We start from the raw sequence: 16231 nt of genomic DNA on the forward strand, positions 1-16231 counted from the left end.
GATGTTACTGGTTTTATGGAGGGTGACACTGGATTTGGGGCAGTCACAGTCCTTTACCTGTTATCTCTGAAGTTCTTGCAAGCTAAATAGGGGTGAGCCTGGGAACAGACACTTTTATTCATGATAGTATTGTATTAATGCCTCAACATGGTGTTACAGAATGATATTAAGACAATAGAGATGCTGCCTTACAGTTGTAGAGATGTTTTTTTGTAATTTTCTGAGCAGATAACCCTTATAACCTTATTATTCCTAAAGAAAGGTGCTTTTCACTAGAAGGCGGCAACAGAGAAGTAACACAACCATAATAACTTTGCTGATATTTAACCCAAATAGATAACAGATAAGAAGTCTTCAGGCTCCTGAATTGTTATGCTAGTGACTGAAATAGGTAGTTTTGCTGCTAGTGCTTTCGAATCTTTCCAGTTGCTCTTTCCTTGGAGTAGTAACAGATATCAGTGCTTTAGTAGGAATGTACTCTAAGTTGGCATATTTTGATTTGCTTTTATATACACGTTACTGTCTAGTTAATTAGGAAGTGCAGCTATCCTCTGTGCAACCTTCTGGGGTCTGCTTGTAATTTGGGAGAGAGAAAGAGGAGGAGCAAAAAATAAAAGGCAAGGATGAAGATTTTTATAACCTTACGGTAAATGTAGCAGGCCTTGAAATTATTCTGGTAGCTATTTACCTTTCTGTTCAGATTGAGCTGAGCTTTATCAGTAACAGCAAATTTTCAGTCTGTTTTTTGCCAGGGAAGATTGTTCTGAGAAGTCAAAAGGAAGCAAACTAGGTTGATGTGTCCTGTTGTACAATAAAGGGCAATTCTCAAGACCCTTTAGATAACTGTGACTGTAAACTGCGGGCTAAACTGAAGTTTACTGTTGCCTTTCATCATACTCGTCCTAACTATGCATGTTGTACACATGGATAATTTAGATACAACATACATTATTTGGTGGATTGTGTTACATAGCCGAGTATAGTATGGAGGGAGTAAATCAGGATAGAGACCCAAACACTGAACCACGTCTGTGTTATAAAGCCATGTGTTTGTCAGTCTTTACAAGCAGGATTCAGCACTGTGCTGTCTGTGTACCAGAATGGTTAATGGGGGGAAGATGATGGACTTTTATAACGGCTGAGAACTGTACCAGATCCTTTTAGTGTGATGTCATCAACCAGCTGAGTGTGTGCTGAATCACCTTTGGATCTTGTGACCTCATTTTAGCAAGATAGTTTGGTGACAAGTTAGGCATGTCGGTTAGGTAGAGAATAGAGGAAAAATACATGCTAAGAAAAAAAAAAACCCTGATGTAATACAACTTTCAGTTTTTAAATCCTGGAATGGAAGCCATCTTAGAAATGCAGAATGATTCTGGTGGAAAATATGACTCATGAGAGATAATTCATTACAGTCCTTCCCTTACAGAGAAAGAAGGATGTAAGTACAGAGAAGTTATGTGTCTTTGATCAAAGGACAATGGAAGTTAGTAATGGAGCTGGAAGAGACCTCATCTCTTTTGAGTTCTCTGTTCTTTCAGTAACAACTAGATTCTCTTGTAGGTCTGGTTGAGATCATTCACATTACCCACAGTTTTGTTTTGCTCCTTTCATTCAATTTCTGACTATCTTAAGCGCCCGTTAGCTTTTCACCAACATTATCGTGTTTAATTTTGGAGTTTGGAGAAAGGCACCGCAAATCTCACATTCAGACAATATTGCTAACTGAGTGTTGATATGTCAGAAAGTGATGTCAGTTACTAAAGATGTTTCTCATGTCATGAATGTACTGCAGGGAACAAACAGAGTGATGGTAATGAACACCTCTGAATAGGGACTGCTGATAAGCTGAGGTGGCAAGTGACAAACCTTTAAATGCAGGTGATGTCAATGTAGGGATTTGGTTTGGGGTTTTTAACTTGTTTTGTTTTTTTGGTTTTTTTTTGGTCTGTAACTAAATGAAACAATGACATGATTTATGATTTTAGTTACCTGTTTTTCTGTAGTCTGGAAGTTATGCTTTTAACTGTTTGTACTTCAGTGCAGTGTTTTCTTCACAGGGGAGATATCAGGGCCTATAATACAGAGGCTTGACTTTGCTGTTATAATGACTTTAACATATTATTGTCCCAGTGAGTGATCTTTGACTTTCATTGTTCATTTGTATTTCACATAAAAATGGTTTTGGAGGTATTTTTCACCTCTTCCTGTTGAGCACTTGATTTTTTACATGCCATGGTAGGTTTGCCTTGGTCTAAAAAGAAAATGTTTAATCTGATATTTATAGTGGTGCTTTATATTATTCTGCATTCATAGCTGTTGGTTATCAGCAGAGATCTTTTGACTGCCATGGTCTAACAAATGAAGGATGGGCTTCCTGACTTTTTTTGTATTTTAAAGTGCCATAAAGATGTTGCAAAATGTCCTGCTCTGGGAGGACTTCAAATCTATGTAATTAAGATGGATACCTGCATACCCAAAGTAGAGCAACAGAGAATATAGAAGGGAGGGAATGAAAATTGCTTGAGAACACGGTACATTTTCTCTCATCTTTTTACTGTTTCAGTTTGAAAGCTCTGGTAGAAGGCTACAAACAGTGGTCATCCAGTGCACCGAACCTTGGGAAGATTCAGAGAACTGCACCTGCTTTTCCAGGATTCACCAGCTTAGCAGAGATGGGTAAAGGAATTTCCTGGAATTTGTATTCTTATCCCCACTTCCATTCACATTTGAATGAACCCTTCCTTTCCTGAACCTTCACCTGGTACCTTACAGCAATATTTTAATTTTGGTGCTGTTTTTCTTTTATTCGTTGTGAAGTAACTAGTTTCTTCTTTCGGATTTTCTTTTTGTTCACCTATCTGCTTGTGCTTCTTATCTGTCACACTAACAAGTTTCTCTTAATTCCCCTCTAGCTGCATGCTACTTCTCAGCTCCTTTCCTGTTAATGATATTTAGATATGCAGCATGGTTATACCTTCACTTGTAGGAAAATAAGGAGCCTTTTGCTCCTTGCTCCCAAACGTACATGTTTACTCTAGAAGTAACTGAGGTGTAGATTGCTCCTGAAACACTATTCTGCAGTTGATCGCAAGCAGATTAACGTGTCACTAATTTCTTCCACTTTGATAGTACTTCCACTTACTTGTCTTGGCCTGTCTGCTCTGGAGACAGTAGCCTATGAGTATTTGGCAGTTGGTGAAGGATGCTTGTGATTAGGACAGTTGCATCTTCTGAGGAAAAGCTTAATTTTCATGTGTATTTGTAAGACAGCGAAATTTGCCAATGAAAATGTTCCATCCATGCAAAGTCTGTTTTCATTTGCTTTCCAGATGATGAAGACAGTGAATGTCTTAATGGAGAGGGAAAAGTGCACCCTTCACCAGGGCACAATCAGTCATACCTCTGCATCCCATTCCAGAAGAATGAAGACTGGGATGGCCCATCTAGTGATGCCAATGAGGAGTCCACCCCTGTGAACTCTGCTACTAGTACCCCACAGCTGACACCCACCAACAGCCTCAAACGTAGTGGTTCCCACCACAAGCGATGTGAGGTTGCATTGCTTGGCTGTGGAGCTGTGCTGGCTGCTGCAGGCTTGGGTTTCGATCTGTTAGAAGCAGGGAAGTGTCAACTGCTGATTGAAGAGGAGCCAGAGGCACCCAAGGAAGAGAAGAAGAAGCGTGACAGCATTTTCCAGCGAGCTGGGCGCCCCCGCAGGAGCACTAGTCCGCCTTCCCGAAAGATCTTCAGGAAAGACGATCCCATGTTGTTGCTAGGCGAGCCATCCACATCCCTCACCCTTCTTTCCCTGTCTTCCATTTCCGAATGTAATTCCACCCGTTCCCTGCTACGCTCAGACAGTGACGAGATTGTGGTGTATGAAATGCCTGTCAGCCCAGTGACAGTCAAGGCTCCCTTGCCAGCCATTACCAACCCACTAGTCAATGTCCAAATTGAGAGGTTCAAACAAGACCCCAACCAGTCCCTGACTCCCACACACGTGACAGTCTCTTCCCACACCCAGCAAAGTGGGCACAGGCGCACACCTTCTGATGGGGCCATCAAAGGGAGTGGACTACTTGTCAATGGGTGCCCAACCAGTGGATGCCCTTCCAGTAGCTGTTTAACTGGAGCACTGGGAGCAGGTAGGTTTTCAGCCATCGTCCTTTTCCTCTTCAGAATAAAAACCCAAACAGTATGATTTCTTGTTAGGAGGCAAACACGTTGCTTATACAGCATCCGTTGTGATGGTCAATTCATTAGAAGAGCTTATCGATACAGTCTTTACACAAATAATGAGCAGAATAATGCGATAATGGTCTCTGTTCCAGCATCTCTGCGCTAAGGAACTCTCTCTGATCCTGTGCTGTGAGGCAGAGCATAGTAGTGTTTCTTAGACAAAGATGGTGCCAAAGTACAAATATTGCATATTTTTAGCAGTTCCTCAGGATTCCATCTCTATTGTCTTTATATATTTGTTTGTATTGCTGTTAAAATTCAAAGTAAATTCTGATCCCTGTGGCAGTGAAAACTGGATCTCTAAAGCACTTTAAGCTGTGCCACTGTTACTCTTATTCCTTTGCAAACAAGAGGGATCTTCCTGGCTAGGTAGTGTTCTCACTGTTGCAGTGTTTAGGAATGGCTGTGACTTGATAACATAAAAAATGCTTTCCTGTTTTCTTGCCCTAGTAATTCAGATTTAGAAAAAGAGGACTAGAATAATAAATTAAAATCCAATTTAATTAGACTTTTCCCAATGGTAAAACAAAATGTGAGGTTATCTGTTCAATGGCAGTCTGCAGTAAAATGTAGGTTAATGCAACTGAGAATACTCATTAAAACGGTATTAATGAAAATTTAAAACTTGTTGTGTTTATTAAAAAAAAAACCAAACAACAAAAACCAGAAACCAAAACACCCTCACCTCTAAATGAAAACAAACGAGGAAGCATCCACAGTAGGTAGTGTTAAATGGCTCTTCCAGGAACTTAGTCCCTCTTGCTGCAAACAGGTGTCACATATCCTGATGTGCAAGTGTCTGCCTGATCCATTCAAGCTGTAAATGGGTAATGTGCCCTTGGAAGGATTTGGAGAGTTCTCACCTCTGGTAGGAGGTCAAATCTATGCTCTCCGGTCTGAAAACTGAAGAAAGCAAATGAGAGAATGAACAAAACTTGCTGCTTGTGTTATGTCAGTGAAACAGGTGTCTTGTGTTGAGAACAGTGTAGGGATAAAAAAAGCCAGTTATTCACTTCAGATTGGTGTAATCTTGAAGATACGGAGTTTGTAGATTCTGAATGGAGGCTTTCTGCTTTGAAAATGTTTTCACAATGTGCATAAAATAATTTAAGATGTATTGGAACCATTTAGCAGTGACATTTAACATGTTTCCCTCTTCTCTTATATTCTCTGTTTTGGATAGGTGTATTAAAAACACCTAGTCCAAGTAGAGATCCCAATGAGGTCCCTCGCCTGCCAGACCCCAACCTTGTTTTTCCTCCAACCCCGAGACGATGGAATGCACAGCAGGACCCCACACTGGAAAGACCCAAGACACTGGAGTTCCTGCCTCGGCCACGTCCTGCAGCCAGTCGGCAACGGCTTGATCCGTGGTGGTTTGTGTCACCCAGCAATGCCAAGGGTGAATCTTCTGCCAACAGCTCAAGTACTGATACTCCAAGCAATCTGGACTCTTGTTTCGCTAGTAGCAGCAGCACTGTAGAAGAGAGACCTGGACTGCCTGCACTGCTTCCTTTCCAGGTGGGTCCTCCTGCAGAGGAGCGGACACTGTTGGACATGGATGCTGAGGGGCAGAGCCAGGACAGCACCATTCCGCTATGCAGAAGTGAACTTAACACACACAAAGCTGCAGCATATGAACTCAAGCAAGAATTCTGGTCTTAGTATGAAATCCACTGGGGACAGTGAGCCCCTATAAATTCAATCCTACTTTTTTGCACTGAGAATGCACTTTGAAGACAGATGAGATGAAGGGATGCTACAGAGATCATATGGTGCTGCCTCTGCTGAAGATGTGTTGTTTCACTGCCTGATTTTTGTCTGCAGTTGGATGTAACTCAGCAACAAAAAGCTGCTGACTTTTGCTGTGGGGTTTTTCTGTAGTCTTCCCTGTCCTCTTATTGCAGTTTGAGTCTGCAATGAGCTAAAATTATCATATCAAAATCCTTGTTACTGACCTTGCAGGATTTGGCACTTGCAGTAAGTATATTGGTATCTAACCTGGTATTAATCAGTATTCCCAAAACTCAAATATTTCACTACAGTAAACACCAGTGTTTGATGTTTTCCCAAGGAGTCCAGGACAGAAACAAATATGTGGAGACTACCTTCTCTGAAATGTTTTCAGATCATTAGATAGGCCTTGGAATCATGGTACCCCCACTGAAGGAGCAGAAGTAGCTGTCTTAGACTCGCTTGTCCTCTTTTGCTCATGTGATAGTGCAAGGTGGGACAGATTGCAGAGGAAGGGCATGGCATCTCCACTGATGGAGGTCTTTGAGAACAAACTAGGCTGTTGGAAAAGAGTAGGTGTAGTTGATCCTGGCTTCAAGGCAGGTTGTATGGACTTCAGTGTTCTCTTGAGGTCCCTCTCAGCCCTATTTTTCTATGACCTTGCACTTTCAAAAAAGATGAAGTCTTATGGTACAGCTGCTTACTCTAGCTTGCTTTTTTCTGTTTCAAAGTCTGGTTCCATCAGCCTCCTTTTCCTACCCCCTGGATCCCAGGCTCATAGTCAAGCTGCCTCAGCTTTTGGAAGGGAGTTAGTAGGAACTCTTTCTTTAAAGCTGTGTTGGCTTGCAAAACTAAGTTATGTGTCCTCTGACTCTTTTTTTCTTCCTGTTTTTTCTCCTTATGCTTTTTAGGAGTGGCCCCTGAAACCCAAGACTGTTCCTATGCTCGCTGATACTTGTTTAAGGCTCTTTGGAAATTGAGGCTTGTGTTAGTGGTTGGATTGTGCAAACAGGAATCAGAACATCTGGATACTGTTTTATTTGGTGACTCTCTGTGTGACCTTGGGCAAATAATGTAACCTCTGTGCCTGAATTTCCCCATCTGTAAATAACAGGGATAATACCTACCTCACAGGGGGAGGGGTTGGGACATATGTGGTAGATATAAAGTCCTTTGAGATCTTTGAGTGAAAGGCCCTATAGACATGTAAGACATTATTCTTGTTCAAATATGAAAAAATTCCTGACTCTGGAGCAAGAACAGACCCCTGTCTTGAAGGAGAAAGTCACACAAATAAGGTGTTCCTGTGCTCACAGCTTTCTGTACAGAAACTAAAGCGTGTCTGTGCCTCTGCAGGTTTATCTTATTGGCTTTTATGAGAGCTTCACTCTTGTCCATTTTCAGCATTTTAAATAAGGGATGCGGCCTGTATGTGAGTGCCATAGGGTAGACCGGTTTATTGCAGGATACAGCATATCTGTTTACTCTTTCTGTACAGGTCTGTGCTCATTTTGCTAATCTACTGACCTTTGGGGTGCAAATAACTGATTTGACAGTGCTGCCAACGCAGTGGTCAACCTGTTCAGGAAGTCCAGTCCTGTTGGGAAGGCAGTGTGGCCAAATACTTTGCTGCAGCTGTCAGCACAGAGAATCTGAGTGTTTAGATGTTTGTAACCTGATGTTAAAAACCAGCATGTGTAGAGAAGTACTGTACTTAAGGTTTTTTAATTCTATTTGAGGGCTAAAACCAGCATGTTGCTGTTAGCCAAGTGCACCCTTTTTTCAAGCAATTACAGTATGTTTTCATGTAGAAAGTTCACACATTTCTTGTTTATCACATGCCATAAAATGTGTTCAATGGCAGAAGTACTATTTGCTGATTTCCCCATTGAATGCTCCAGCCTTAATAATGCTACACTAGCTGCTGAAGCTGGATAGTCCGTTGACTGCGTAGACAAGGTATTGTGGTGTGGAGCTCAGATACTAACATTTCTGATGCTTTTGGTAAATGTAGGCCTTCAGCATTCTTGATTTCTTAATCATCCATCCTTTTGCTTTCAATTTCTGAAACTCAGTTTGTGATCCTGAGGCTAAAAAAAAGGCAAAACCCATCCAAAACAGATGATTCGTTTTGATTGTGGTATAGAAATCAACTCAAGGAAAGCTGATTGGAGGCTGTCAGAAGGACTTGAAGCAGAAGATCAGAACAAGACATTTTTCCTAGTCTCGCTTACTATTCTGAAAACTCTGAAACAAAACTGGATCAGCTGTTCTGAAATACAATGCTTTCCGTTCAAAAAGTATTATCACAGAAGTCAAAGGAAGCATCGTCCACTCTGCAAAGACATCACCTGGAATAGTTCCATTCAAACTGGAATCTTTAAAACCTATTTACTTGTGTGGAATAGGAGGTTACATTTCTATGTCACATTGGTTTAACTCAGACCACTAAGCTTTCTCGTAGTTGACCGGTTGCTTTCACCAAGTGAACCGTAAGGTTTCTGTCAAGTTCCCCGCAGGTAAGACAGCTGTGAAGCCAACTTGTTCTGTCACCTCTTTTGCTTACAGAAGTTGAGGATGAAGTATCAAAACCCCTTCTCACTGTCTCCCGTTGAGATGAAGGTGGAGTGTAGCTGACCTGTCAGAAGTATTTTGCTCTGAAGAGCATCTTCCCTGATGCCAAATGGACACTGCAACATCAAAGGAACTTGGGTAGGACAGATGACAAGGAGTCAAGCCACTGGATCAGAGTTTCCAACCTAGATATTCCCTGTCACAAAACTGCATAATGTTTGGATCAGGCAGGAATCTGTTGTAGAAACAAAGCTGTTGGCTTTAGCAGGTGGAGTGGTATTCTCTGAAAGGCAGAGGGGGCTCTCAAGGCAGAATTGTCAGCTGTTTTACCTTATGCACCCCAGAAGCTGTTGTAACTGGTATCCTGAGGCCCAGAGGCTATGTGCATGTTTAAGCTAGCTGGTAACCTCTCCCTGTATCCATCTACCCCATCATGGCTTGATTTCTCTCCTTTCTTAATTTGTTGGGTTTTTTCCTTCCCAGTTGTGGGAGCTGAGGTACTCTAAATCTCCAGAGTGGTGCTTCACTGCAGTCCATTAGATACTAAGAAGATACGAGCCAGTCAGCTCACAAATCTGCTGGTTGCTGGTATTCCCATTTGTCATGGAGACAACAGTTTCAAAGTTATGTTGACTGATGCACCTTTCTAGCAGTATTCCTGAGAAAGATGGTGAACACCTTGCTATAGAATTTTAACAAATGTATTGTTTCTTAAATATCTGAATAAGTTGCACATATTTTTGCTGAGAAAACGAGAAAAAAATAACATGAGAGCACAAAATCACTGAGCAGTCTAAAATATAATGACAAAAGAGTAAAATATGTTAAAGTAATTACAGGGCTCACGAAGAGGAAGTGACGTTTTTTAACTGATAATAGTAAGATTGTTGCTGAGAGAAATTTTTCTGGTCTGGAAATAGTTATGTATTTTCTATTAAATAGTCAGCTGTCAGTATATATCCTAAATCAGCACATCAGTTACATAAAATAGTGAAAGAGAAAAACATTTGCCAGCCCTTCAAAAGATGCTCCCCTTGTAGCCTTTTTTGTTTTTTCCTGTAAAACTGGAGGAAAGCACAGACATAGCAACCAGTGGAAAAAAATTACAGATTTTTTGATAAATTCGTACCGGTTTCGCAGAAGTTGAGTGTGGGATAGGTAGAAAGAAGAAAGCTTTTGTGTCAAAACTAAGGTGATAATACTTAATGGCTTTTTTTTTTTTCTAATACTGTTGCTTCCTATGGACTGCAAATATTCTGTTTTGCCCACAAGTAGGTCTGATGTCCTTTCAGTCCATTTCAGAGGTGCAAATGTAACTTTCTGTAGGTTGTGGGTTTTTTTTTCCTTCGGGTTATTACGGCAGTGGGTTGATATTCAGTATGGGACAGGGAACCTCAGTGAAAACATTGTTTTCGTAGTGGTTTTCTAACAAAGTTAGTATTTGCAAAGTGAATATTTCATTATTGATGTGGAAAGACCTGTTTTGGTTTGGCATGCTTTTATGATGAAGTATTTTTCTGTACCTCTAGGAATGGGAGTAGTTGCCTTCCTCTTCATAGCATGACTTTATGGACAATACTGCGTAGAGATGTTGCTTTGATATGTCATGAAACCCAGATACCTCTTGTTCTGTTGAAGGTGAGGTGGTAATGGTAAAGAAAGATTTTTGCCACCTGGAGTGTTCTGCTATATAGAAAATGACAGGAAACCTCCCATCTTGAGTCACCTTTCTATCTTGAGCTTAATTTTTATTTGAAACTTAATTCGTCTCTGCGGGATGAATATGGGAGCTGGAGTCCTATTAGATGTATGGAACCAAACCTAATACTGTATCCCAAAACTCAATGATAGCTAGTTACTTCTGTAAGTAATTTTAAGCTAATATTAATAGTTTTGTTTCTTTTGGGGTTTTTTAAACACTTCTTCTTGGAAAAAGTGCTTATTGCTTTCTAACCTTTTCCATGTGTTTTGGAAAAATTCTCAGGAACTCTTACCAACTCTGTGGCAAATGAGGAGGCTTATTTCTTGCACAATGGTGCAGGTCCTCCTTTTGGCTTCACTTTACATTATGAAGCAAGGATGCCTAGATTTGGAAATGGAGATTTCTGATCCTTACCCTGTCGCTGCAGAACAGTTTCTTAGCTTCCGTATTTGTAACTGACTTGAAGCTATAATTTGGGTAAAACTGGACATTAAGAGTGAGGGGATAGGCATGTGTTAAAACATATTTGCAAACAAGCAATAAATACAGCATGTATTTGCAAAGAGAACCAAAACATCCTCATGCTGTCACAGAGGATAACTTTCAGACTTCATAAACTTTTGGTTGATCATGTCATTAAGAAATCTTTAGGAAAAAATGCCTTCCTGTGTTTTTTTGTGAAGTTTCCTGTTGTAAGATTAGAATATGGCGGGTGGTTTGCACAGCCAGTGGTTTTGTATGTAGCTGAACAGAAAAGATCTTTAACCAAACTTTTACCTCTTTTTGGTTTTTTTTGTTCTGTTTCCAATACAGTTTGTGGTTTATATTTCCCTTTTGTGTGTGTGTTTAAGGAACAAAAGAGTCTTAAGAAGAATTTCTGTATATTGTTTCCTCAGCCCTCCTTTACAGTTTTGTGAGGTGGTATGGAAATGCATTTATGGCTTATTTTGCTGCTTCCTCTATTGAACCTGCTAGTAGAAAATCACATGCTGCAGTTAAAATGTGCGTTTACTTTTGTTTTACCTCATGTTCAGCTGTTTTAAGCAGTTTTGCTGTTGATCAGTGATGAGTACAGCTTCTGAAATAAACTGCATCAGCTTTATTTTTGTACCTTAAAAATAGTCATTCCCAGGCTAAGAGGTGTGTGTGCTTGATTAAGAGGTAGTTTCCCCCTGGTGACTGGGTGGTGGGACTGCTCAAGCTACTGGAATTATTGTTCTCTCTAACAAGGATCTGCCTTTTTTTGCAACTGGAAAGTCTTCAGCATCTCATCAGTGTTTGTGTACAAGAAAAACAGTTCATCTCCTTCTGTACTGAAGTGAAAAATCTTTTTTTTTTCTTTGGTTCTAAATGACCAGGAACATAATTTTCCTATTGAGAATGGCTTCTTGGACTGTTTGCTTTTTGTTTTAAGCCTATGAAATACATATGTATGTGCTAGGTGCATCCTGTATTCCTAGGTGCCTTCTGCGTCACATGCCTCTTTGCATGAGGGCCTGAGTTTCGTTTTTGGAGGGAGCACCTGGTTGTAGCTTTCAGTACTGTGGTGTTCTTCATCACACATTGGCCCAAATACCAGCACAGTAAATATTTCATGTCCTTCCATTTACCAACGTGTGTACACCCCTGTGGAAAGAAGTTCGCTATCCGTGGCTCTCCTTACCTCTCAACTGGAATTCTGCCCCTGTCCCATCTTTATTGGTGATTCATTCTTGTTACTGTAGGACTTGGAGGCTTAAGACAGAAACTGATACCTGTTTTAGGTGTGCTTTGACCTAAAATGTTTTCAAACTAGAAGGGTGAGACACAACTGGGAAAGTGAAAGCGGAAGTTGGCAGGAAATAGGGAATGAAAGAGTGAAATTATCCTTCTTGATGTAATAAGCAGAGTACAGAGGAATACTAGCTGCTTGCTAATTTCTTGGCAACATGGGTAGGTTGGGTCCTAAAGAAGAATTTGAGGAATGTGTAGTAACTTAATATGTGGTTAGTTTTATTTTACTCTGAGCTACCTCATTTGTAGAGATAGAGTGGGAAGAAATTATAACTTCTGGTAAGAATTGCTCTCAGTAGGTGGTTGAGGCTGCAATGATGGGAGGACAGAGGTAAACACTTGTATTTGGCTCTTTGACATGCAAATTCCTGATGGAAAAATGAAACCAGCAATTCAGTTTTATAACTTAAAATTATACTTGCTTTTACTATGTGTGTCTCCAAAATAAACAACATATGACAAGGCAGGGAATTTTTCTTGATGGTTTCTGATCTGTGGAAAAGCTGGTTGTGCACAGAACAAAAGGTGGTGACTTTGTATTGATCACTACTGCTTTTATAAGTGAAGGTGTGTTTTTTGAAAACAGATTTTTTTAAAATAATCTCACGTGCTCATAAAGTTGATCCAACATACAATCACGATTGTTTCCCTGTGTTGGCAGTATTGTTTCCCTCACGTCTCAGATCCTAATACAGTCCTTGTTGTATCCGAATGCTAATAACATGCAGACAGCCCAATATAGCGAGTATTAAGAAACCATGACACGTTTTTCGTGTGTAGTGTAGAGGATTTATAAGTTCAGCTTGAAGTGGGCTACTGTTAGGTCTGTAGCCAATGGGTCAGATGGATGCACAGCATAGCAAAAGAGAGCCTAGAACAAATCTGCAGGAGAAATGCCAAACTTTCATTTGTTTAAAGTTAATTATTTGAAAAATAATCGTGTTGGGGGGTGGGGAGAAGGCCCTTTGTTATTCAGAAATACTTTTCTAGGATCTTGTCCGTGCCCAAATTTTAGATTCCAGGATAGCTAGTGAGAACCTACATTGTGTTGAAAAGTTGTTGGCTGAAACCCCAACATAAGACCAGAATAATGAATTTTATATATGCTATTTCCGAGTGATTGACACTGTCTCCCTGTTCTACCTTGATTGTTCCAGTTTAGCCATTTTCTCAAGAATAGATGTTGGTTGGATAAAGCTAATCTCCTTGTCTTGAGGAGAGATACAAGGGTCTGAGGAATAAGAAACATTGTTCTAACCATGTCCCGATGTTTTTGTGTCTCGCTTTCTTAGCAGTAGAGGTTATAATGGAGCAGGAGGACATGCTGGTGTTTTTTCAAGCTTCATTTATAAAAATGCTGCTAACAGCAGATTTCAGTATATAAATGAACAAGTTCTTTCGGAACCCTTGTTATGTGGTTTCTCCTCACTGAGTTTCAGAACAAACCTGGCCTCTGATTACTGTTTGGCATGGTGGAGTTGCACACTGGGCTTCTTGAGTTTACATCTGGAGGAGGACTGAGCTGCTGCTTCTTCTTCTGGAAGTTGTGGATGTGCCCACTTTGGGTTACTTGGATGTGGCCACTTCTCAGCTTGAGTAACGTGTTTTCTTGCAGGCCCAGTCTGTGTCACTAAATGAGTTGTCACCCTCGACTGATTGCCCAGATATTCATTAGTAGACTTTTTCTTCTGTTTTGCATGCTTTAGTGAGCAGCTCTTACAATGTCAACAGGGTGAAAATTTGTTTCTGAATGAGGCAGCTAATACCTCTGAGCTGACTTTTCACACTGCATCTCAAGCAGGTGTTCATGCATCAGTTCTGCTCTGTTTTCAAGGTTATCTTGACAATCATAACATCCAGAAATCTTAGACTGTAAAGAATAAAGCCACAGAAAAAAAAAAGGGGGGGGGGAAGAAAAAAAGAAAGCAAATGCATATGAGTGGTTGCCAGTTGCGTGGTTGAGTTTGGCCAGTGCTCTTTGCAGAGAGGAAAAGCCATTCTTGTGCAACATAGCTTTCTTTGGGGGATGGCTAAATCTGAAGTGGAGAATATACCTGGGTTCACTTAAAGTCAGTAGGAACCAGTGCCCCTCATATTTGACAGCTAAATAAGAAAGCATGTAAAGCTAAGAACATATAGTAGTAAAAGTTCATATTTAGGGTAATTAACTTTCAAGTTAAAAGGGAAGAGGCCTCAGTTCAAGAAAGCTCTTTGTCACATACTTAAACATCACTGAAGTCAGTGGAATGTATCTGAGTCAAAATGCGCAAGACCCCAATTTAGCAAAACTCTTTTAATCTAGATTGGGGGATTGTCCCATTAATGGTGAAGAATCAGGCTCTGTACTGTGATTGTCAGAGGAAAAAGTCAATTTACCTGAGGAAAGAGTTCCTACACAAGCCTCTGGGTAAATTCTGGTTTGATTGCTGACTCTTGTGGCCTTCCCATGACTGCACATGCCATGCCTATCTGACTGCTAATTCTTACCATAAACAGGGTAAGCTTTGAGAATGTTTTCTGACACAGGAGAAGAGAACAACGACTTTTGCATTAGCAGATTGCCAGCTGTAGAGGGTCAATAAGTAGTGTGTGGAGGTCGTATGTGCAAATGTCCGTTTAACCTGAGGCCTTTTCTCAGGTGTTTTTTCTAATTTCGAAAATGCATCCCTGCAAGCTTGTGGACAGACCTGACAAGTTCAGCAGTGATCAACATCCACCACTGTTAGAGTTCTTGGGTTCTGTTTGGCAGCTGTTGGCTCAGCACTTTGAGCTGGTATATATGATTTCTTTCTCATAAATTCAGAACAAGCTGGAAATATCTGAGATATGGAGATATCTGAAATAAAGGCTGATATGGAGTGGGCAGGGCAACCAACAGTGGTGGAAAATCAGGGAAAATACCTGTGCTTTTAACAATGTCTCTTCTGTGGCTTTGAAAGTCCAAGAATTTCTCAGCCAGAGAATGTATTTCCTCCCTCTTTTTATAAGCTACTTCTTTCATTTGCCTTATTAATTGTGGATCTGCTCCTGCTTCTATTTAAAGCCAGATGCAAAAATCAGTGACCTGACTTTCCTAGGTACAATGTTGGAAATCTGAAGAACCAAGTGAGTAGATGACTGTAGTATAAGATCATGCCCCCATGTCTGTTCTTTTGAGATGTGGCATAGTTCCTGCTTGTGTTGAAATCACTGTGTGGAGGGTGGTGGGTACTTCATAAGGAACTCCAAACTCTGCAGGACTGGAATTCATCTTACAACTGAAGTATTTCAGTCTGGTTTTGGAGACCTCTGTGTGTCTTCTGTTCACGGTGTTCAAAAGTCTCTTGCTATGGAAGTAGCACCTGAAGGTATGTTTTGCCCGAAGAACCTGCAGTGAAGCAGTTACATTAGCAAATGGTGATGTACCCCAGAGTTAAGTAAAATAACAGAGGCCACCAAGTTTTTCTTGTTTGTGTGATGAAATGTTGTCAAATTAAGTGATTTGTTGGAGCCTTCCTTTAACTTCTGTGCAGCAGTAAGCTTAGAGGAAAAGAAGATTGCATTATTTTTAAAAAAGCTTTATTTGTGACCCGGACTTGTTGCCTCTGACCTTCTTGGGCTTAAATAGTTAAATTATATTAATGTCCAGTTTGTTTCACTGTAGGTAATACATCAGCTGAATACTCTTGTGCATAATCTACTGTATCTTTCCTCTGTTCTGTGTCAATGTATTATGTGTATTTGGATTACAGTTCTTTTTTTGTATTAAATTATTTTATGTTATAGAACAATATTTAAGCAAAGCAAAGAGCTAATGAAAGTTGTTGGCGTTTTGGGATTTCTTTTCTCTTTGCTCCTTTTTTTTGATGTACTGTAAATTGTAAACCAAGGATGCCAAGCAGGCTTGGTTCAATGGCTAAAATTATTGTATTACAGTGTAATGCTGATCTAGGCCTTGTCTCAACACTAGAGCACACAGACTTGAATAAAACTGTTATAAAAGTGATCGTCTTTAGGCCTTGAGTTCTTGGGTTTGTGCTTCAAATAATTTTGAGCAGATATTTAGAATAGCAGTGGCATTACCTTCCTCTGAGGAATTCAGAGTATTTTTTGGTGCCACGGGAAGTTTATTTTTCTTTGCTAGATCTCTTGGTCCTGATCAGCTATTCCAGCTCTGGGCTCTCCATAGGGTTTTTGAAATCTGTTTTTGCAAAACCCTAGACAGCT

At 40.3% G+C, this 16231-nt stretch overlaps 1 protein-coding gene across 3 annotated transcripts in view; it reads left to right on the plus strand.

The window, feature by feature from the left end:
* Window positions 1–16010, plus strand: part of MAP3K9 (mitogen-activated protein kinase kinase kinase 9) — a 63389-nt gene extending 47379 nt beyond the window's left edge. For 2 of the 3 annotated variants that reach the window (XM_065838017.2, XM_071809277.1), the window contains exons 9-11: window positions 2567–2679; window positions 3333–4148; window positions 5426–16010. In XM_065838017.2, coding sequence (XP_065694089.1) covers window positions 2567–2679; window positions 3333–4148; window positions 5426–5907 — 1411 coding nt within the window. In that variant the 3' untranslated portion in view covers window positions 5908–16010. The remainder of the gene's footprint in view (window positions 1–2566; window positions 2680–3332; window positions 4149–5425) is intronic. The other variant, XR_011739352.1, reaches the window with a different exon arrangement.
* The last annotated feature ends 221 nt before the right edge of the window (window positions 16011–16231 follow it).

Source organism: Patagioenas fasciata, chromosome 5 (assembly GCF_037038585.1).
Source record: "Patagioenas fasciata isolate bPatFas1 chromosome 5, bPatFas1.hap1, whole genome shotgun sequence".
NCBI classification, from domain to species: Eukaryota; Metazoa; Chordata; class Aves; order Columbiformes; family Columbidae; genus Patagioenas; species Patagioenas fasciata.